The following is a 22,421-nucleotide window of genomic DNA, read 5'->3' on the forward strand; positions in this document are numbered from 1 at the left end:
GTTTCCCCGACTCAAATATGGATGTAAAAGAAAATCAAAGTTTATAATCAGTGCATTTTATAAGCAATGAAAAGCATATTTTCTTACTATTAATCAAAATCTATTAATAATATTTTTTTTTAGAAGTGAAATTTTCATCACTCACTAGCAGAATGACGCTTTGAACTTACTCTTAAAAGGTAGAATACTTACTTTTCTTTGAGGGTTTTTTCTCCTCATCTCTAATGTGCCCGAAAAGCATGGAAAATACCTTTAGGGCAAATTTGTATGTTTCTCACCAGTACCTGTTTTTTTTTCCCCCCCAATTATTCCACAGCTGTTTGTTTTACAGAATATTCTCCAACTTCCACATGAATATGTTACAATGCAATGCAAAGAAGATACCGAAAGTACTCTGTAGCTAATTTGGATAATATGAATATTAATTCAGGAAAACTTTTTAAATTTGCTTTAATAGGAAAGAGAATCTAAATTGTCTTACCCATTTTCCCCAGGTATTTTGATTAAAAAAATCTGAAACCATTGCATCCATCAGGAAGCAAATGGTCTGATTGCTCATGTTTTCAATATTGTTCATACTGGAAAGAGTTAAGAATTACAATGAAAATACATTTTTTTTTTCTTTAACAGCAAATGGTAGAAATTATTAAGTGACATAAAAATTCTCCAGCCTTTAAGTGTTAAACCAATGAGGCTATATTTTATTGCATGGAGAATCTGTGATTCATTTTAACCAGTGAATCCCTTCTGCATAAAGGCTTTCAATGTTTCAGCCTCAATGGCTGGTAAAATATGTTCAAAAGAATAAATAAGGGAAACATGATTCTCATGTAAAATGACATTCTGGATTCCTTTAGTTAACTCAACAGACAGCTATATTCAGTGGAGCCTATAAGACAATTCTGTTGGCAGTATTTAAACACACTGTAGAAGAAGAAGCAAAAGAATGTGATCAGTAACAATAAGTTAATTTCAATTAAAAAAAAATCATTAAAGCATCACCATGTATTGCATTTGGACTCGCTACAAAGTGACAGTCAGCGGATTATTCCACAGATTTCTAATGCTGAAAATTCTGATGGCATTTACTAGCATAACCTTTCAACTCTGAGCACATCAATAGAGGCAGACAGTGGTTTGAAATATGATTCCTTGCAGATAGCATATCCTCATTCATCTGACTGTGGTGCTCTGTGCTCCATTGCACAAACAGCGGCTCACCCACTTCTGAGAGGACACTAATAAAAAAGGCATCAATTTTCAGCTCTAGTACTACTGTGATCTCTTTATATGTTCGACATCCAACATTAAATTAAAATGCTGTTATAAATCCTACTTTCTGAATCTGGAATGAGTGTTGGGTTTTTGTCGCATGAGACTGCAGCAAATCTTGTCAAAAGCAGGGAAGCACGTCTTGTTCACTCAGAATTAATGTTGTGGATGAAAGAAGGAGGTAAAAGAGGTTGAATACGGTGAACTGTGGGTGTCAAAGGCAGTGGGTAAAGCAGCTTTGGGGTACCAAACAGAGCATAACATTTGCTGCTTTCAACAGATTCCTAGTCAGTAATTATAATTAACACTTACTAACTGCACATGAGGAATAGTTTGTTCATTATATAAAGCATTCTAAAAAATCCTGCAAATTTTAAAATGCCATTACTCATCACAGTTTGGGCAATATATTTCTCTGTGCAAGACAAAACCTGTTTTTTAATAACCAGATAAAATAGCCTAAGTGTTTTGGACCTCTTCATGACCATACAATGAAGGTTGTTACAGAGTGTCTATGCAAAATTATGCATATTGATGTTGATGTTCAGGACTTCTGTCAGGTTGTCATTTGCACTTGAGTTGTCTTTAAAGTTCTTGGGTTGGGATAGGGATTTAAAAAAAATCCAAAAAAACAACATAGAGAAAAAATGACTAGGTACTGATATTAAATACTGTGAGGATGGCAAAAATAAAGCTGTGAACAGTGAGTGTGATAAAGAAAGCAGGTGGGATATTTCTACTGTGTAGAAGAGTGCCATATATTTTGGAGTCTTTCAGCTGTATCTGATAACCTCTAATGGCAGGTATCCTTTCTCCTTTAAGAGCTAAGCTAAGCTACACTGAGAAGGCAATAATGTCCTCAGCAAAGATACTGTGTCTATAGATATTTTCCCTTGTTCAGTTCATTCATAATTATGAAGAAAAGAAACAAGCTTGCCTTTTTGGGGGTGGGGGGAGTGCCTTCAAGAGTGGTTCAATATCTGGATCGAACAGAGGAACTTTTTCCCCCTAAGGATCCTGCCTGAAGAAACCTTGACATGCACAAAGTCAGAACCTAGACAAAGTTGCCCTGGTGAGAACGATAAGGTCACCCGTGGGATTGCTGAGATTATCTCTGTCAAGCACTTGGACAGCATGCAGTCAAATGATGCATCATGCAGTCATTTTCGGGGGGGAAAAATCAATTTCTTCAGCAGGTCGCTATTTGCTTTTCAAAGTGCCCTTGTAGGCCTTCACCACCAAGCATTTATCAATTTAAATGTTGTAAATTGATAATGTGCCACTGTGCCTTGTACTGTTTCTGAATTATTTTGATACTTATATTTCCTTACTGCTCTCAAAATCCTCAGAGCGGCTCTATTTCAATAGAACTCCTCCCTTGTTCATTTCTTTTAGTATAAAATACAACAGTAAATGAATATTCTTACGCTGAATGTTAAGGAAAAAAATATTTAAAGCCCCACATGATCAACACAGAATTTCCCAGGTTTTTATTTGCTCTTTTTAAAGGGGAAAAACTTAAAAAATTATCAGTGCTAGTGCACCAATTTACTGTATGAGCACAAATGATCATTTTATGTAGAAGTATTTAAATTCAGAACACTAAAACAATGACAATATCACAAAAAAAGGAGTAAGTTCAAATTGCTTATTGTCTGGTTTTGCTTAAAAAAAGTTCAAGTTCTGGATTTTTAAATTTTTTTGCATCATTATTATTATTAGTTTGTTAATGGCATAGAAGGAAAATAAGACAGAATTTACAGAATCAGCGCAAGTGTCAAGGTTGCTCTATATTACTTTTTAAGCAAACAGAGCATAAAAGCAATCCTTTAACCATCTACTAACCTCAACTTGATTTGCATTGAAAAACAGGTAGAGCATAGTTGTTGAGGTTTGTGCTTCGTAAAAGCAAAAGAAATACATGGCAGTTGCAAAGCATTCTTAACCTCCAGTGATTTATTGGCCCTCAGCCAAGTTATCAGGGGAATCTAATTCTTCTTTATTATTCAAATAAACCACATTTGGCACCATGGTTCCTTTTCAGAATAGCTTCACAAATAGAATGAGTACTGTCATTTATTTGACCTTGTACTTGTGTGCTGTAGCTATAATTTTATTTGCCATTTCATAGAACAAATGCACAGAAAGCCAAAATAAGGAAATATGTTATGCCACTGGTAACAGAGTACACACATAATATACTTGTTAGTTTTGCCTGCTTTATTTTCAAATAGATACATTCTCAAAATTTTATTCTTGTTTTCTTCCTTTTTCATCTCTATTATCTATCTCTTATTATGCCAGCAGCTGCACTGTTCATTTTTAGTGAGCTCTCTTTTCAACAGGCCAATCTGCTCTGTGTCCTGGGCAAGTAGGAGCAAAGGTAGGAAATATTTTACTTTAAGATGTGGACCTCACAGGCAGGAAACAATGCATACCATCCTTGCTGAGTACAACTATCGTAAGAGCTGATTAAGAACTTGTTTCCTGAATGCAAAAGCATCCTGGCCAGATTACTAGCTCATAACATTTTCTACTGAACCTGAAACATCGTATGTCAGGCAATTTTATCCTTTCTGGATAACACATTTTTATTCTATCTGTTGATAGACTTTTCTCTCTTTTTGTTACTATTTATGTTTCATCATGTGTTTGGTCCAAGTCTCAAACACAGACACTTTTCAAGAGAATTGAAATCTGTTAGGGAAGCACTCACACTGACTTCTAAGTGCTGGGAGGAGTGATTTGGATGCCTCTTCAGTGGTTAGTCATTTTCTTTTGAAATCTCATCCCATTTCTAAAAGGAAATCACGGACTGAGGGTTTCAAAGATGGAAGTTACCCTGATATCAAAAATACCAACTGACTTGGAAATATATGGGACTAGATATATATGAAGAACAAACATTTTTACATCACTACAGAGATTCAGTGTAAAAAAAGATGTTTGTATGGGCTACACCACCACAAATCATGTTGTCCAACCCAAAGAAGAAATCCTGGCCATACTGCACATTTCTAGACATTTCTGGGTCTTTCAACAAATATTACAGTTCATGAAAGAACTGAAAAATATGTTCACCTATTTCAGCTTGCCCCAAGTATATAACTATGACAAGCTATGACAATTAACATAGACTAAAGCCAATACACATAGATTCTTTAACTGGGAGATTGTTAGTCTATTTCTCTTGCTTTGACACTTTACCTTCTCTCACTCATTGTTTTCAGCTAACTCTCTTTTCCTAAACTTTGAAATGTATCTCTGTTCTCTGAAACTGATCAGATTGTAATTCCACAGTGTGGTCTGAAATATACATCTGCCAAACTAGCTTAAAATTCTTGGTTAGAATTAGCGGGAAAATAAATTATGCAAAAAAAATTATTCAAAATACATATGTTGATGGATGTCTACATGTATGTTATATTAATTGTAATGTCAAAAGGGTATTTATTGCAAATTTTGTTTACTGTTCAAATATACTGTTACTTTTGCCAGGGGTAACTTTATTATCATAAGTTTCAGGCTACCTTCCAAGATATTGTTAGATTTGTTTACTATTAGTCCTGCAGCTATCTTAGAACATTGGCATCCATTTGTTTTGCACCACTGGCTCTAAATGTTCAGAAAAGAGTAAAGCTGACTACCATAACTGTTGTCACCTGCTGAGATTCAATACAAGAACTATTTTCCTTTATTTAGGAGACATGAGATATTGCTTTGCAAATACAAAATATAATTTACATTACTTCCGTGCATGCTAGTTAAAAAAATAAAAATTAAAACAAAAAAAAAAACAAAAAAAAAACAAAAAAAACCAATAACAAACAATGATGAAATCTTGGAGAAATAATTTGACTAAAAAGTAAGACTCCAAAGGCAGTACTTGATGAAGCTATTTCAAATAATAATGTACATCATAATGCCTTTAAGTGCAACACTGCCTGGAGATTCTATATAAATATAAAGTTTTGGAGTATCAGCATAGGGTATATCAATGTTTACTTGCAGTTCAAGAAATACAAAACCACATGTATCACATAGCACCAACCCAGAAATTCAGAATTCACGAGAATTTTAAGTTTGGTATAGTGAAAACTGTAGCATTTCCATGTATTTTGAGATATGGTTCTAGGGATAGACTTGCTAATATTTTTAGCAACAAATAAACTATGACTAGTGATTTAGTAGGAAGTAGCTACAGCTCTTCTTTTAAAATTATTAAGAGACTAGTGATATAATTCTGTACCAAGGGAACAATATATCAAAAATATATGAATACTGTAGGTCTTAGAAATACAAAATGTCTCCATAAAGACAGAAGAGAAGAAAAGCAAAAGACACAGATATTTTAGTAAATCTTAGTAGGTTTAATTTATTATTCTATACAAAATCACAGTACTCGTTCTGATTTTTGGTAGTTTTTCCATCAGTACTTTCAGTGGTGAACACACGGAAATATTTGCCCTGATATTTCCAATACTCTAACATGCAAAGAAAATTGCTTCATTTATCTGAACCCTTTCTTGAAATGTACATGGATCAAGATGGAGTGTAAAGTCTTCACAACATGATGCGAGATCAGAGTAAGAAGAGATTTATCAACTCTATAGCTTGAAAGACAGTGGCAGAAAATGCTTTTAACAAGAGACTAACATAGGGTTAAAGCCAAATTTTTCTTGAACAGATGATATTTCAGATGGCCACACTATTCCAGATGCATCAATTTCCTTGAAAATCCAATCCATATATGTGCATATGCTGTGCTGGCAGGAGGACTGACTGAAATGGCCAAAACCCAAGAGCTAATATTCTTTTGGCCAGAATAATGCAATTATTATTTTCCTAGCTATCAGTCTAAGCATACAGAGCCATCTGTTATGCAAAGCAAACATACACATCTCAATTACAGAAAATGCAGTTGCCTTGACAGAATTTGGATTACACCACTAACCAGGGCTGTAAAATTTGTTTTAAGCTAGTGTATAATAGATGCCTTTCAGGAGTTTCCTAATTAGCATTTACCTGCTTAAACTAATTATCCATCCTTCTTCTTTACTGGCTTATTAGACTTTGTTGGATACTATGCATAAACCAGATTAATATGAACATAAGACAATAATAAACATTAAAGTTCCAATTCTTTACTGTATTAGCAACATGGTGGTGCACCAGTTTCAAAATGTGAGATTCTTGCTACTAAGTCCCAAACAGATTAAGTCAGGGATTAAAGTCTATTACAAAATGAGAGACTTTAATGAGAGACAAGAATAGTGATATGAGCTAGAAACAGCTCTTGTTTCCATTTCTATCATTGGGTTTGCCAAAGCCAGCACAAAATAACAATTACTGAACTTATTACAGCCAATTGCTTGCATGTTCTTTGAGGACTTATTCTCTTGAGCCCCTATTCATATTCTCACCTGATACTATTTAAAATTAGTCTTTTTTTGGTCACTAAATATTAAAATTTCCCATTTAATTGTTGGTGGAGTACAGCAAAACTGACAGTAGATAGCCTATGCAAATAGTTGCTTCCTCATAGCTGTGTGGGTCCCAATTTAAAGTAGCTGAAATAAGTATTATTTCAGTTTTTCTTTTTCCTCCTCAGGGTGACTGCAGTAGAAGTAGATGGTCACTCTCTGAAAATCATCATGCAAAATATTTCTGCTTCATTTCTAAGTGAAAGCAGAAAGAAGCTGTCCTGCCCAAACATTTCTGAATGCTGCAGGATTAGGAATAAGCATTAACAACTAACTTTTGCCCCACTTCTGCCCTGCCTTTTAATCTTTGAAAAACAGTTGTCAGCAATTAAATGAAAAAAAAAATCTCAAACCAAAATCCCCCAAATTACTATATTTTATAAATTCATCTTTTCATATTAGTGAGCATTGGTGAAAGCATCAAAATGTGTCCTTGTTGGAACCCTCCCTGCAAGACATTTTAATGGCCTCTTTCAGCATTTCTTGACTCCAAATGACTCCCTGTCATCGTGTCAGCTCCCTGGATAATGCAGGGTACTCCATAAACATCCAGTAATAGGACACAAGGGAAGTACTATTAGAGTGTCCCTTTCCTATCAGGTATAGAGGTTTAAAGTTCAAAACAACTGAGAAAAGAAACTTCATTTGTTCTCAATAAATTAATAATGATCCTTTGTGGCAAAAAGTTTTCTTACACATCTCAACATCCAATACTATAGACACGTTTTTCAGCTGCGTCTCAGCATGAACAGGATGCAACTTTAAACAGCTAATTCAATAATCCATGGAAAACACAGAAACCAAATTATTATTTCCTTAATAACAATAAATAGAAGAGTGCATCATACACAGTTATGTTCTAGAAGTGAAAGCATGTACTTACTTGGGACAGGCCTAAATAGATGGAGACAGTTTCTGAAATGTACAAAAATTTTCCTTCTTGATTTAGTGCAAATACAAATCCATCCAGGGACTACAGAATAAGAGGAAAAAAATAAGTGAATAGATTAATAAAGAATTCCAAACTACATATAGAAATAGATTCAAACAAAGGCATCACAGAATAAACTGAGGAAAATATTCTGACTTTTGTGAGAGTGGTTTTAATTTGAACCCTTAAGACAATTCCTTTGTATTCTGTCTACATATTAATAAACATCATATATTACTAAGTCCAAGTTGATGAGTATATTACTAAGTTATTTTACTGCCATGATTATATCTGCCATATACTATATAAAATTTATCTCATTTGCTTGATAGAAGAAATATAAAAAAAATATTTTTTTTCATGGAGAAACAAATAAGGAAAACAAATAACCTTCCAATTGAGCACTGTATATAAAAAAAAATCACCCCCCACTGCTCAGAATCAAAGCAGAGAATTTCCATTTCCAAAAATTCAAAAGGAGAAAATAAAAACCCTGCCATCACTCAAATCACTGTGGACCTCAATAATTTGTAAATTAATTGAGGATTACACACACATGCACACACATGCACGCACACCATTTTCCTTTTGTGAGACAACAAAGCCAATCAGCAGATTACTGTCAGATGTGTTTACAGCTTAGGTCTATGCTATGAATTTCATCCTTTTGGTGTAAAAGTCTAGATCAGATTTTTCTTTGACAGGTTCAAGTCTTTGGATGTGGTTTCCATTGCAACTGCAAAAATCAAAATACAATTACAGCGATTAATGCATACCTTTTGAAACACGAGTGCACTTAATAAACAGAGGACTATATTCTAAACTGACACAGAGTAAATCACTCCAGAAGGGAGTATACCTCTAGGAATAAGAGTAAATCTTCACTAGGAAGAAACTACCTTCACACACCATCCATGTCTTTACCTTTCTGCGTTTTATGAGGATGATATTTGGCAAACAATCATAGACTATTGCAAAAGTAAAATCACAAAATTCTAGAAATTCAAAATGCTAAAACAGCTCAGAAAGTATGAAACAGCTGAAATGTTAGGAGGAACAAGGAAAAATCCCCAAAATTCCATCCCAAATATCCCCTTGTGATAAAAGAACATGTAAAGGAAATATTAACTGTAGCATTTGAAAGATTAGCCTAATTTTGGAAGGAAAAAGTACATAAATTTGATGGAGATGCATGATGACAAAATCATGTAATCACTCATTTGCAAATACACCACAGTGATTTCTGAGGGATTTTAATATTTTTATTCTTCTGCTTCTTGATTAATTTCTAACAGGCTGCTAGTCAAAATCTGTCTTTGGCAAAAGTTCACCCCCCTCTGATGTAGTAGGTGGTAGAATTAGTGCAAAATCTGAGTTTTCGAAAAAATAATAGACCGCATATTGGAAAACAAACCCTCACTAAAGACACTGCATTAAAAAAGACTCTAATTTATATTTATGAATTAATAAAAATGTAAATCTGCATGGATCTCCTTCATGTAAAAACATTTATATTATGCAAGTAATTTATAGCCTCTTATAAATCATCATCATATCTTTCTCAAATTATTAACATCACTTCCTTGAATTTTTAACATCAATAACAGGTGGCAAATTTGGAACAGTGAAGTTCAAACTTAGATCAATACCAGGACAATCAAAACCTTTGCACATTGGATCTCTCTCACTATGTACAATCTCTTATTCAGAAAAGTAAATCTTTAAAGGTCTTAGTTAAAGTGTTCCTGATTCTCTGTCCCATGTTCCTTTGAGGTTTAACGCTCTGTTGAGCTGAGAACCATGACATTGTCTCCCTGGCCACCTATACAGAACTCCATTCTCCACCAACAACAAGAAATTGTCACACTGACTCAGTCTAAAGGCCTGCCTGCAGCAGTCAGTTTCCCTGGGTCTGACAGTAAGTACAGAGATGCTTCAGGACAGTAGAACAGCCATAGGCAATGACAAGCCTACCAGAGGTTTCTTGCTAACCCGTTCTTAGTAGTTGGCATGATTGTGATATCTTCTTTTCTTGAGGAAAGATGTTTCATAGGTTATTTGTGTATCATATAAAAACAACTTTCCTCCTCTCAGGTTTTTATATAGCTTTTTGTGTGCCCCCTTTGCTCTGTTACTTGAGAGAATGACATACAGTTTAAGCACATTTGTGATCTGGTCTGCTTAGCACACTGCATTAGTGTGTAATTATCTGGCATATCTAGACAAAGTTTTGTAAGAACCAGGAAAAATGATTCTCTGAGTCACTGATGTCTTTTCTGCTTCTTTTATACACATCATCTTATTTAAGAATTCAGGCTTAATGAAACAATTTTGAAGAAAGCTTTGAGTATTGATTAGGCTGAAATGTTTCACTCAGTGTAGTTTTCAAATTGGCTGAAACCAGTTTTGCTGGAGAAAATATAAACAAACAAGCTATCTCTAGTTGACATAGCTGTTCAAAGAAATTTCAGCCTCCATGGCTAAAGTTTGAAAGTCACCAGCAGCTGGAAGGGTGTTGAAATGAGAAGTGTTAGTCATCTTAAGCATTTGCTACTTTTCCTTGCCATTAACTCTGATTCTCTCCTTTCCTTTAAATAGCTTTACTTTATTAGCTTTATTTGTTTAGTCTTTTTTTTCTCTTTCTTTCTGGAGTAATATTCCTTACTTTTGCCCCCAAGTTTTACAAGGGAGGTAACTGAGGAGGCACCACTGAAGGACTGGCAGGGCCAATGCAGCATACCAACACTTTTGGATGTGATTAGTCACTTCCTGTGCCACAAAATTTGTTCATTAAGCCAGCTGAGACTAATGGGTCATGGTCATTCTTTCTCCATTTCTTTTTCCATCTCTCTGAAGCTATGCTTATATGCAACTACTGACCAAATTCAGCATTTTGTTCAATAGAACAAAATGAGGAAGTTTATTTAATTGTATTTTGAAAGAGCCACTGACTAACAGCTAATGGACACCTACCATGCCCAAAATACAAAGACCTTAGAACAAAAGCCCCAAGTACTAAGCTCAGAATCCAATTCCTAAGAGAAATGACAATAAAAATGGGAGGAGAAATAGCCATCTTCCAGTGCAAGGCAGTTCCTCCCACCAGTGTGAAAGGGTTGAGACGGACCACTTTTGTGACAATGTTGTTGTTCCTTTTACAGGTCAAACAGTAGTTCTGAAGGACTGCCTCATTCGTTATTCATAGGTATTATTTATGAATATTTATTATTTAAGTAATGCGTGTTGAAATTTTTCAATTTTTCATAAAGCGTACGTCCTTTGTGCGTGCCAAGAGAGCAGCAGATTTCAGAGAAGGTGCAAGGCAACATAACACAGGTTATGTTATATACTGGAGAAGAGTATGTGATGCCACTGTATACTACATATTCACAAACAATTTTGTTTTAATGAGAAATATCTGAAAGTATTATTCATATTACTTATATATAACTAAGGACAAAATAAATGAGAGAAGAGTAGTGGATTGAGTCAGCTTTCAAATATCACTTTTGAAAGGAGCACCACAGTGCTTTCCAGCCAGAATTTCTGAAGAGTTTCAATGTAGTTTACAGGCAAAAGGATTTCTGTTCTGGACATTCCAGAATTAACTATAATATAAAAATAGGGTCTGAAAAGGTAACTGCGTTTCCTTAATGTCCTATTTTCATAGAAGGAGAGACCATGAATGCAAGGAAACAATTCTTGACTTAATTTCTCTTTTTTATTTTTTAAAGTAAATGAAGTTGACTGTCATAAACCTACTCCTATCTCATCTAGTGTGGCAGCTGAGAAAGGGTCAGGGTGACCCCAAATGCTGATTTTGAGCACAATCCAATTTAAGGTAGACTGGCAAGTTCTTGTTTAAAACTATACTTACTGGCTTTATGCAAAATGTGATTAAAGCTGAAGCTCTCTATTACTTTTGATTTCAGAAAACCATTATGTATTATGCTGTTTCAATCACCACAGGCTACTTTTTAATTTATTTTTTTTTAACTGCCCCCACTGTTTTCAACAGGCGCCAATTAAGATTCTGGGGTCAAAGGGTTAATTACATCTTCTTACCCACTATGTCGAATTTTCTGATTATTAACCAAGGTTGGATTAAGATGAAAAAGAACCGACACAAATGTTAATGCTTGCCCCTCCTCAAGAAGATTTATCATAATACCATGCTGAAATCTATATGCTCTCTTCAAAGCTGTTAAAGAATGAAATCTTGAAGGGAACACTAAAATAAATGCTTTAAAGACATGCAAGTATATGATTTATTGAAACAGTTTTCTTCTTCCTGAAAACTCTTCTAAATTAGCCAGGCAGGACTGATACAAGTTTCTCTTTGTCACATATGAGCAAGTCAATGTGGTAGACACGAAGGAAGTGAGACTCAGATTTAAAAGTCACTAGCTACAGCACCCCAGAACAATAATGCAAATTATTATAATTTATATCCTCTGACATCAGAATAATACAAAAATGTAAAGCACAGGTTTTTAACCCAAAATACTCACTGCCTTTTACAGCATTTGAAGCATAGTGAGGTTATTTCCTTTCAGGATATGAAACCTAGTGTACCACTTTGACCGAATACACACTTATGTATAATGCATCATAGTAAATGGATTTATATTTGTCAGAGGAATTTTGTCCCAGCCATTTTTGCATATTCCCACTACAGGCAAATTTAATTCACTGGATTCTTACTACGGTGTCCTTCTGGAGAATATCCTCATATTTCACACTATCCATGAAGTCCCTAATTCTTTCTAGTGTATTCCAATGCTTAAAAAACCCCTGTTACCCTGACCTAAACTCCAGTTAGAGTGAAGAATTACCAGTAGGCTAGGTTATTTTAATGACAGATTATTTTAAACTAAGCCTTCACCATCTGTTCCACCCCCTAATTATGAATGCAAAAAGGACATATTTCACAATTACATCAGTAAAAAGTAAGATATACATGATTTAAATGCATGCATGTGTTCTTTGTCCAATGCAGCATGCATCTGTGATTCTTTTCTCATTCAGGCTCTGATCAGGAGTTAGGGGCTGGAGAAGGGAATGCTCCCCCTGATAAAACAGACTATTGATATACTAAACTTTTTCCTGGAAACCAGATCATCTTAATTAGAATTTTTCACTCTTATAACATAGTGATATTATAACTGGAGCTAAGCATTTATTCAAGGACAAAGCCTATCACCAATTAGACATATAAAATTCAATAATAGGAAAAATATTTCACTCTTTTTTTAAAAGAGAGGAAGCATTGGATGCAACTGACATTTATGAAAGAACATAGTCCCTCTCTTATAATATACATCCAATTCCATTATTTATTTATCGATTGAGTCACAACATGGCTTAAAAATATGATTTACTAAAGAAAGGAACAAAACCGCACATTTCATTTCAACATGGCAACCATTTTTGGATGGAGGGTTAAAATGAAATAAAAGGCATAAATGATGGCTAACAGAAATCTGGCCTCAGTATCCATCTTCTGTGCTCTCATTATTAAGATATCAGAGGAATATCCTCCAGGAACCTCAACAAACATGCAAAAGCATAACTATTTAGGTGGAAAATCTGACCTTGGGCTTTCACAGTTAAGTACTATAAGACAATTGGAGTATTGTGCTGGGAAATAGGATTTTACATGGGATATATTTGATACACATGAATAAAAATGAGCAACTGAAGTTTGATCATCTAATGACTTACACAAATCTCTAAAAGATTTATTCGTCCTCTTCCATCTTTTTAATTCCTTGCAAACAAACAAACAAACCAAACCAACCCCAAATAAAAAAAATGAAACAAAAACCCCATCTCCAAACAAAAGCCCAAAAAAAAAAAAAACGGCATAGGAATTATTTCAGCCTTCCTTGGGCTACAAGCTTTTTGCCACTGAGCAAAAATCCCAACAGAAAACACAAAGAAATCCCAGTTTTTAACTCTCATACTGCTGCCATTTTTTCAATCAGAGTCCACCATAACAGTTATATGGCTACATGACCATAGACTCCTTGTGAATTAATGACACATACTTGGCAACAAGGCAGCATGCATTTGGCACCAAAACAACTACAGTAAAAAGATGAGGTAAGAGGACAAACTCAAAGGATGTGGTTAGCACGGACTTTGATGCCAGCTTCCTAATTTGTCATTTTCGTGCTCTTTGCTCGTGTGGTCAGGATGCAATTTATGACAACAAGGGAGTGCCAAAAAATAAATTTGTCAATAATAAGGAGGTCTGCTTTATAGCTCAAAGCCAAGAAATGAAGGAGGAGGAGTAAACTTTACTGATTCCCTTGATACATCTTTCACAGACTTACAGAATAATTATGTTTATACATCTAAACCAGCAAAAACTTGCAGTGGCAGTTTTACTACTTGATTAGAAAAAAGCATATGTTATTCCAGAACAGAATGATTGCAAAAGTAGAAAGTGTAGAAGAGAAAAGTTTAGAGGCAAGAAAAATATTGAAAGGTGGCAGTCAAGTTCTTAAGATGTATTCCCTGGACTGTTCACTAACAATATATTGACAAGTATCAGAGGTAAGTTTGAGAATCACAGCAAGATTACAAATCTCTAAGTGATGGATGTTCAAGAAAAAAAATCTGACATTAAGAGTTTGACAATTTTTTGAGCACAAAAGCAATACATGACTTTTAGGAATCTCTGCCCCATAGCCAGAAATATTATTTTTTTCTAAAAGGCCATTCTATATTGCTGCATAATCTCAAACCACCCTGGGAAGTCATGTATAAAAGCACTGAACTTTTATCTTTATGATTTCTGGTGAGTTCCTAACCTTTCATTATTTAAGATTCCTAGAGCTCCTAGTGCTGGTTCCAGACTCTTTGGATAGGAGATTGTGATGCCAATAACTGCATGCCATGTAATGCAATCAGATTTATTTATTTAGGATGAGACACAGAGATCTCATACAGAGATTACATTATGTATCTCTTCCCCTGAGAAAGTGATCACTTCGAGTCAGGATTAAGTTTACATCTGTGGACTGCCTTTGTTTTGAATCCATAGTGTTTGAATGTAAGTGGTTCCTGCCCTTTAGGTGGTACAAATATTACAATCAGCTATGCATTTCTGCACTGAGAGGTGCTGCCCTGAATAAAGGACTTGGCAAAGTATGTACCTGCAAAACATTTACTAAATAAGTGCCAAAAGTGAAAGAGCAAGGTGATGCAACAGCAGGAGCTAAGATATACAGAGCTGGCAGAATGAGGGCTTGAGTGGCCAGACCTGCTCCTCAGACCACACAGCAAGAGATTGTGGGAACCTGATCTGACTGAAACTTCGGGCAAGTAGAAGCAAAACTGATTGTGGGAACAATAAGCATTTTTGTGAATGTTATTGTTTCCCAAGCTGCAACTTTGAAGCCCTTTTATGTTACGTATGAATATTTCAGTTTATGTAAGCTCAATTCAAATTGATCTTATATTTGTTGTGTATTTGCATGTTTGGTTAGCTTTTCTGTCAATCTACACAACCTGACACTATGTGAAAGCAAACAGATAAAGGTAGATAAATATCAGCTGTCCAAAAACCTAGGTGAAAAAACTAAAAGGAAGAATTTTTTTATAGATAGTTAATCTCACTCTTAAAATATCATCTGTACACTCAAGAGGTACTCAGAAGCTGTGGTGATTGATCCTGACAATTGGCTTGCTAGAATTCGACCTCTATCCCAGATCTGAATATGCGTTCTCACTTGCCTCACACAATTTCATACATATGAAGCAGAGAGGCTGTGTTCGAGGAAGAACAGGATGAGGGGCTTGTGTTTAGCATATTTAATCTATTAGATGGCAATACATACAACCAAAATAGATTTGAATGAGAAACTGAGTTGAGTTCTTTGACTAGCATATCGTACTGATTTATACTCTTCTTGAAAGAAGAACATCTTGAGAATACTTTCCAGACAATGGAATACAGATATAATAAGAACACAGAACATTAAGAATAAATCCATAGTCTACCCAATACAGTGCTGTTTCTAACTGTAACACTTTAAGTTACATGGAAAAGAAAATTAAAAACTCATGTTCTTATCTTCAGCCTCTTATTCCATGTTATAACGCAAAGAAGACAGAATCTGGTCCTAATCTGCTGAGAGTTCCTCCAGCTGTCATTAATCCTTGAACTAATGCAGGAGATCCTTTTGCTATACCCATTCTTCCTCCACCTATGGGAGTGTGGAGCAGTTCCACACATGTTCCCTCTGAAGTCTTCTAGAATCCATAGCTGGACTAAATTAAAACAGCCATTCACTTTTCCACTAAAAACCTGTAAACAGAAGCCTCCAGAATCCCTAATCTTGCGACTTGAATCCTTGAATCTGGACTGACACAAATCAGAACATGCTAGTTACTAGAAGCTGGGTTTATTGAGACATGGGAAAAAAGGGAGAGGAAAAAAGCCCACAAAACTATAACCCCTTAAGGTTTGTATTTTGAAGTTGTTCTTGCAACTCTGAAGATTGTTTCCTCTACTCTGCATGTCTTTGTCTGTCTACCCCACTAACAGCATTCAAATCCATGGTTATTTTTTTTCTAGATTTAACAGAGGTCTTGGAGAAATTCCTACAGGTTTAGAGGAAATGGATTTAAAATGGAGATGATACCTCTGAGAGCCTTTGCAGCAGTAAAAGCTGGACTATGAGTTTCTATTAGACATCATGGAACAGAGACCTTTCAAATATCCTGATCACTGAAAAATACTCAGTTTACACTGTCTTAAGGCACAAAAGTCAGTAGGAGACAGAATACAAATTTACACAAAACAATGCTGTGCTATTTTGGTTCTCACAGAAGCTTTGTTTTCCATTCACTTATCTGTGCAGGGAACACAGGAATACTGCAACTACATGGGACAAACAAATTTCTGAAACAAATTGGATACTTCAATAATTATAAAAATATTTCAAAATCTTCCACTGAAATAATTATCCACAATATCTACATTCTTCACAGTAAAATTGATATCTTTATGTTGGGTTGCAATACTTCGTGCAAGGGTTTTGAGCTTGCAGTGCTTCAGTCCAGAAGTATATTTCACACAAAAGTGGGAAATGCACATTTATGTGAAAATCAATTATCCTGAGGGAACTGGAGGTCTGGTCCTGAATGAATGTGAGGAAATCAACTCAGTTTGCCACTACAAAACACTATTGCTATGTTGACCTTCCACTTCTGTTTCACAGCTGGAATATGAGACCAGGTGAGAAGACGGTATGTAGGTTTGCCATCAGCAGGTCTCTAATCTCACCCTAGGCTATGAAGAAATACTGTGTTTCTCTCTCCCTCCCTCCCTCTTTGCTTTTTTTTTTTTTTTTTTTTTTTCCCTAAGTTCACCTCTAATGCCTGTGTTGGTAAAGATAAGTATGGATTTTGCTGTTTACCAGCTCATTGCATAAATTCAAGCATATCAACAGCACAGAGCAGCTCTTCAAATGAAAAAGGTTTATATTCTTTTTAAAATACAAGCTAATATATTACAGTGGCACCTCTGACTGCTGTGATAATTAAGGGTCTGTTTGTATTTCCATAATAAAATCCTATTCTCTAGTGTGGGGACTGGTAAGTGAGTTATGATTTGTCCAGAAGCCAGAAACACAAGGTTTCAACTAATAATATTTTTTTTCCTTTTAGAGACAGAAAATGTTCATCTGCATTTTTGTATAGGGTTTTAGTGTGCAGCCAAATTATTATTCTATTCCCTTAAAGAGTGCCCTGGATCAGCTGCAGCATAAAGTATCAGTAACCTGCTCATCAAAAGGTGCTCAAGACTTCCTTGGAAGTGCAGAGTACAGTTGCTGTTGTTGTGCCAATAATCCACAACACTGCATTATCTAAAGAGCCCTGAATAAGTCTTGACATCACTAATTCTCATGTTATTTATTGCACATGTCAACAATCTATATATTGTATCTCGTGTCCCAAGTAGGTACTGACATGATTGTTCTCCACTGTTACTATCTGATTCACTCCAATTCGTAAGACCTGAAGCTTAATCTTTCCCTAATATGACTGTGGTAAAAGTGCCTTCATAAATGAAAGTGATGAAAGAAAACTCCTCCTCTTGCCAAATCAAATGTTAGCACCATTTTCCCATTATTCAGAATCACTCAGAGGAAACAAAGGAAACACTTCTAATTTCTTATTATGATGCTTTATACATACAGTGTTTAAAGTGTGAGTGTAGCATCCCAGCTTTTTTGCTTTCACTGTGATGTTTTCCTTCTTTCTGCTGTCATATATTTCAAGATAAGCATTGCTGGAATTAAGTTCTCCCTCAGAAGTTTCCTGCACCATTTACCAATTCTGCAATGAAGTTACTATGACACCCACTGATATCACAAACTAGTATTAAAATTACTAAAGAAAAATCATATAATACAACAAAGTTCCATATATTTGCAGTTGTCTCCCGTCTTCAGAACTGTCTGCTTTTAGACCCTAAGTAATAACATCCATGTTTTCCTGATTTTCTCCACCTTTTCTCCATCTTTTCCCCTTTCTTTAAATCACTGAAAATCTTCATTGAGCCAAAATTAAATAGAATCATAGAGTGCTTTGGGCTGGAAGGGACCTTTAAAGGCCATCTATCTCCAACCTCCCTGAAATGAACAGGGACATCAGTTAGATCAGGTTGCTCAGATCCCCGTCCAACCTGACTTTGAATGTTTCCAGGGATGGGGCATCCATAACCTCTCTGGGCAACCTGTGCCAGTGTTTCATTAGCATCACCATAAAAAATTTCTTCCTTATATCTACTCTGAATCTACCTTCTTTTAGTTTAAAACTATTACCCCTTGTCCTATCAAACTGTGCTGCCAGTGTTTTTTATGCTGCCATGTGAATGTCTTTGCAGTTCAGATTTTGTTCCACTACCATGCCCAAATGAACATGCTGCCTGACACACCACACAGAAAGTAGTATAGAAAGACTTCTGCATGTAAATTTGCCATTTTAATTGGCAGCAACCCCTCCAACTCAAAATAAATAAATTTAAGTGGTCATGCTTTAATGAGTTCCGACATATATCTGAATTTCTTCAATCTGTTTTCAGTCACTATAGTGAAAAAGAAATGGTATTTTATCAGTCATTCCCTGACTCTGGTTTCAAACCAGATGGGAAAGAGCAGAAGCACACACACACACACAAGATAACTGCAACAGAAATATAACCAAATGTTTTCCACTTCTGAGAAGATTGTTTGAGTTCTGACTAGAGTTTAAAATCTAAACAGTTTTTTCAGCCTAGTTACAAACCTTAGCAGGATTACAATTCAGCTTGAGGAGATTTCCTGTTGTACTTAAGTCTCGGTTTATTTCTAAATTAAAATTTTAATGGAAAATAAAATAAACACACTAGGGTGCTTAGACATTCAGAACACTTTTTTGACCCTTAAAAGATGGACATTAATGGTATATGAAACTTTAAATCATCCTTGTTTCAAACTGCAATATATCTTCAATATGTTTATACCTAAACCTTATTGGAATCAAGCTCTCCCTCACAGGCTTCCTGTGCCATTTCCCAATCCTTCAGTGTTGCTATGCCACCCACTGATATCACAAACTAATAGGAAAATTAATAAAAAAATCATATAGTACAACAAATGTAGAACTAGAATTTCTAATAGGGAATGAACAAGGAAAGGAAAAAAAATCTGACAAAATCAGTTTTGGAAAGCAAACAGAAAGTATGTACGTACAACAGCTATTTGAAATTAGTGTCCCAAACTGACATATAAAATTCTACCTACAGCCAACTCCTAAAAAAATCTCTTACTCAAGCCAAAATTATCTCCTTCTGAGGAATCTCACTCTGTTGACACCAAAATCTAATTCATTGCAGAATTAGTGTTTCCTAAACCATTCTTTAATAGTAATCTGAAACCAAACCAAACCTAAAGTTTTGATGAATTTGCAATATATTGCCTTTATTCCAAATAAAAGAGGCTTCAGTTACCTTTTAAATTTATTCAATGAGATGTGCAGATAACTATAAGTCTACAGACCTTGAAGATAAAATGGATTAGACAAAAAAACCTTGTGTATAGCTTAAAATATGTGGGTGGCAAATCCATTGCATACAGGTTGGAAAGCATTTCTGTTAATCTGTAAAGGTAAATGGAAAGATTTTTGTTATTCCTAAGAAAGATAGAAATTTAAGTTGTATAAACATTGTAAAATTTGATTTGCAAAGCCACAGAAAAGAATTTAAACACACAGAATAAAAAGAAATCCCAGAACTTAGGGTGAAACTTTATCACACAAAGGGAATTTCCAGACTAACTACTGATACAAAGTACAGGCATACCAGAATTGGAGCAAAGCTGTACAAAGCTATCAATATTTCATGTCTCATATATGAACTTGTACTACTGTGTCTGACCTACAATAGTTACAGTCTACAAAGAATAAATGATTAATTTCAAAAATCACGATTATCCAACTCCTTAAAAGCTCTTTCTTATCACTCACTGAAATGTTATGCTTCTATACAAATGATATCATAAACTGCTGTTGCAAATAATACAGCTTCAAATCACATTTATTATTTGTAAATGCTTGTTGAACACAGCAGGTGGCAAAATGATTTAGCATCATGAACAAATACATATGGTTGCTTGAGCCCCAGTTTTAGAGTAGATAAACCTATTTTCTGGTCCTACATTCAATGGACTAGAAACAAGCAATATGCAGCTAAACCATTGTACATATTCTGGCAACTCACTACTTCAAATGAACTTTCTCATATGAACTACTATGCTTAAAACAACTTAAAAACAAATCACAGGTCTCACATATTCAGTGACTGGCTCATCTGCAATATTTCCTCTTACAGTTTTCAGAGAGGATTATGCATTATGGAAAAGAAAATGCAAAGGTAAAAGTAAGTGTCATGTAGTCTAAAATCAATAGACAGAGAGAGGACATTAACCAAGAGGCTAATAAAAAGATGCTGCCCTAGACAGTACCATAAAGAGCCCTGATATATTTTCTCTTCAGAAATACTATTCCTTATGCCAATTTTCCCTTAGCACTGCAGTAGTTTCTCTGTGTATATACACGTCATCTTTTTTTTTTTGTCTTGTTCCAATTTTATGTTTGCATTTTATTTTCTCATTTCCTTCCTGCTACTCCCCTGTTTCTCTTTACTGGCTTGATGTTTACACAGACCTTTACTAGAATTGCAGGGTTTGGAGAGATCCCATTTTTTTTCTTTGTTGTAATGCCCACAGTTTTTTTTCCCAGTGAAAAGATAAGTTTACCCAGAAAATAAAAAGCTAATACAACCTTTTGCTCATCAACAAAGTATGTCTTGCTATAGCCAGGAATAAGTTAATAAAACAAGGAAAAAGCTTAGTGGCTTAAAGGAAAAAAAAAAAAAAACACACCTCCTTGGGGTTATGAACGAACAATGTTGTTTTTTCTTCCCAGCGTGCAAGGATTTAATTAAGTGATAACAGTCACCTTGGGGTGGCTGCACAAGGCAATAATATCTAGGTGAAGAAAAATGCTGAAGAGAGTTGACTACAGTCAATTTATCTTCAGAGAAGGCAATAAATGAACAAAGCATAGGTATTTGGCTGATTGTTTTGGAATGTTTCCATTACTGATAAACATCAAAATAAAAGGACAAAGATTTGGTATTTTCAGTATCTGAAATGCATTAAATACAGAAAGAAATGAAGGAATAAATCACTGTGAGGTCATATCCTAGAGTTCTAATTGCAAATGGTTTGGTAATTATTCAAGCTAAACATAGACCAAGGGAATTTTAATGTTGACACAAAGGATAGAAATACAGCTGAGATGTGTATTTATAGCAAACACAAAACACTGTATGAATTTGGCTCTGGAGAAAAAATGGTAAGTTTAGATGGAACGAAGTGATATATATTACACAAATATATGCAACTTTGCAGCTAGCAACCCAAATTCAAGGATTTAAAAATATGTTTGTGGGAGCTCTTCAGGAAACAAACAGCAAGCTCAATTATCTGTAAGCCTATGTTCTGTCACCCCCATATGCAGAGAAAGAGATGTGTGAGAAAGAGCAACATGAAACAGAGAAGAAAGACTGCCAGAGAGAAACATCCTCCTTTACCACAAAGCTGCTAACATTTTGTTTTACATTACTTGCAACATAGGGTTTGAAAGGAACACATGGGCTGTCCTTAGGGAACGTGATGTGTTCAAAGGGGTCTGAAAGCTACGTAACCAGTATTTCCAGTAACAGTACTGAGTCTTCCAAAACTCAGCACAACTCTTAGTAGAGCTACATTAGTTCTTAGCCAGCAGCATATTTGGCCAAACAGGCACAAATCATACTAATACGTAGCTGGGAGAAACAGAACAAATATGCCAATAATTTTGGGAATTCATCACATTCCTTTGTCCCTCTCAAATTGGAAAATCTCATATTCTCTTTAGTTTTGATCCTTTTCCTGTCTTCAGCAATTAGGGAATTGATAGCTATTTCCTTGAGTTTACAGCCGGTTTAAATACTCCTCACCCACACATGGAGAGGATGAAACTTACAGACAATTGTTTTTTAACTATGTGGGCAGATACTGTTTCAAAGAGAAGAAAAGTCAATAATGAATGGCTCACACAGCATCCTGAGGAAAACACCATGAAATATGCGTGTGTTTGTGAGACAATGTGAGAGCAGGACAGAGTCTGAAGGA

At 35.1% G+C, this 22,421-nt stretch overlaps 1 protein-coding gene across 2 annotated transcripts in view; it reads right to left on the bottom strand.

The window, feature by feature from the left end:
• The window catches only part of NPAS3 (neuronal PAS domain protein 3), a 597,540-nt gene that overhangs the window by 172,790 nt on the left and 402,329 nt on the right, over nt 1-22,421 (bottom strand). For both annotated transcript variants that reach the window (XM_053946205.1, XM_053946206.1), the window contains one exon: nt 7,639-7,728. In XM_053946205.1, the coding sequence (XP_053802180.1) occupies nt 7,639-7,728 (90 nt within the window). The remainder of the gene's footprint in view (nt 1-7,638; nt 7,729-22,421) is intronic.

The sequence above is a fragment of the Vidua chalybeata genome, chromosome 6 (assembly GCF_026979565.1).
Source record: "Vidua chalybeata isolate OUT-0048 chromosome 6, bVidCha1 merged haplotype, whole genome shotgun sequence".
Lineage (NCBI taxonomy): Eukaryota > Metazoa > Chordata > Aves > Passeriformes > Viduidae > Vidua > Vidua chalybeata.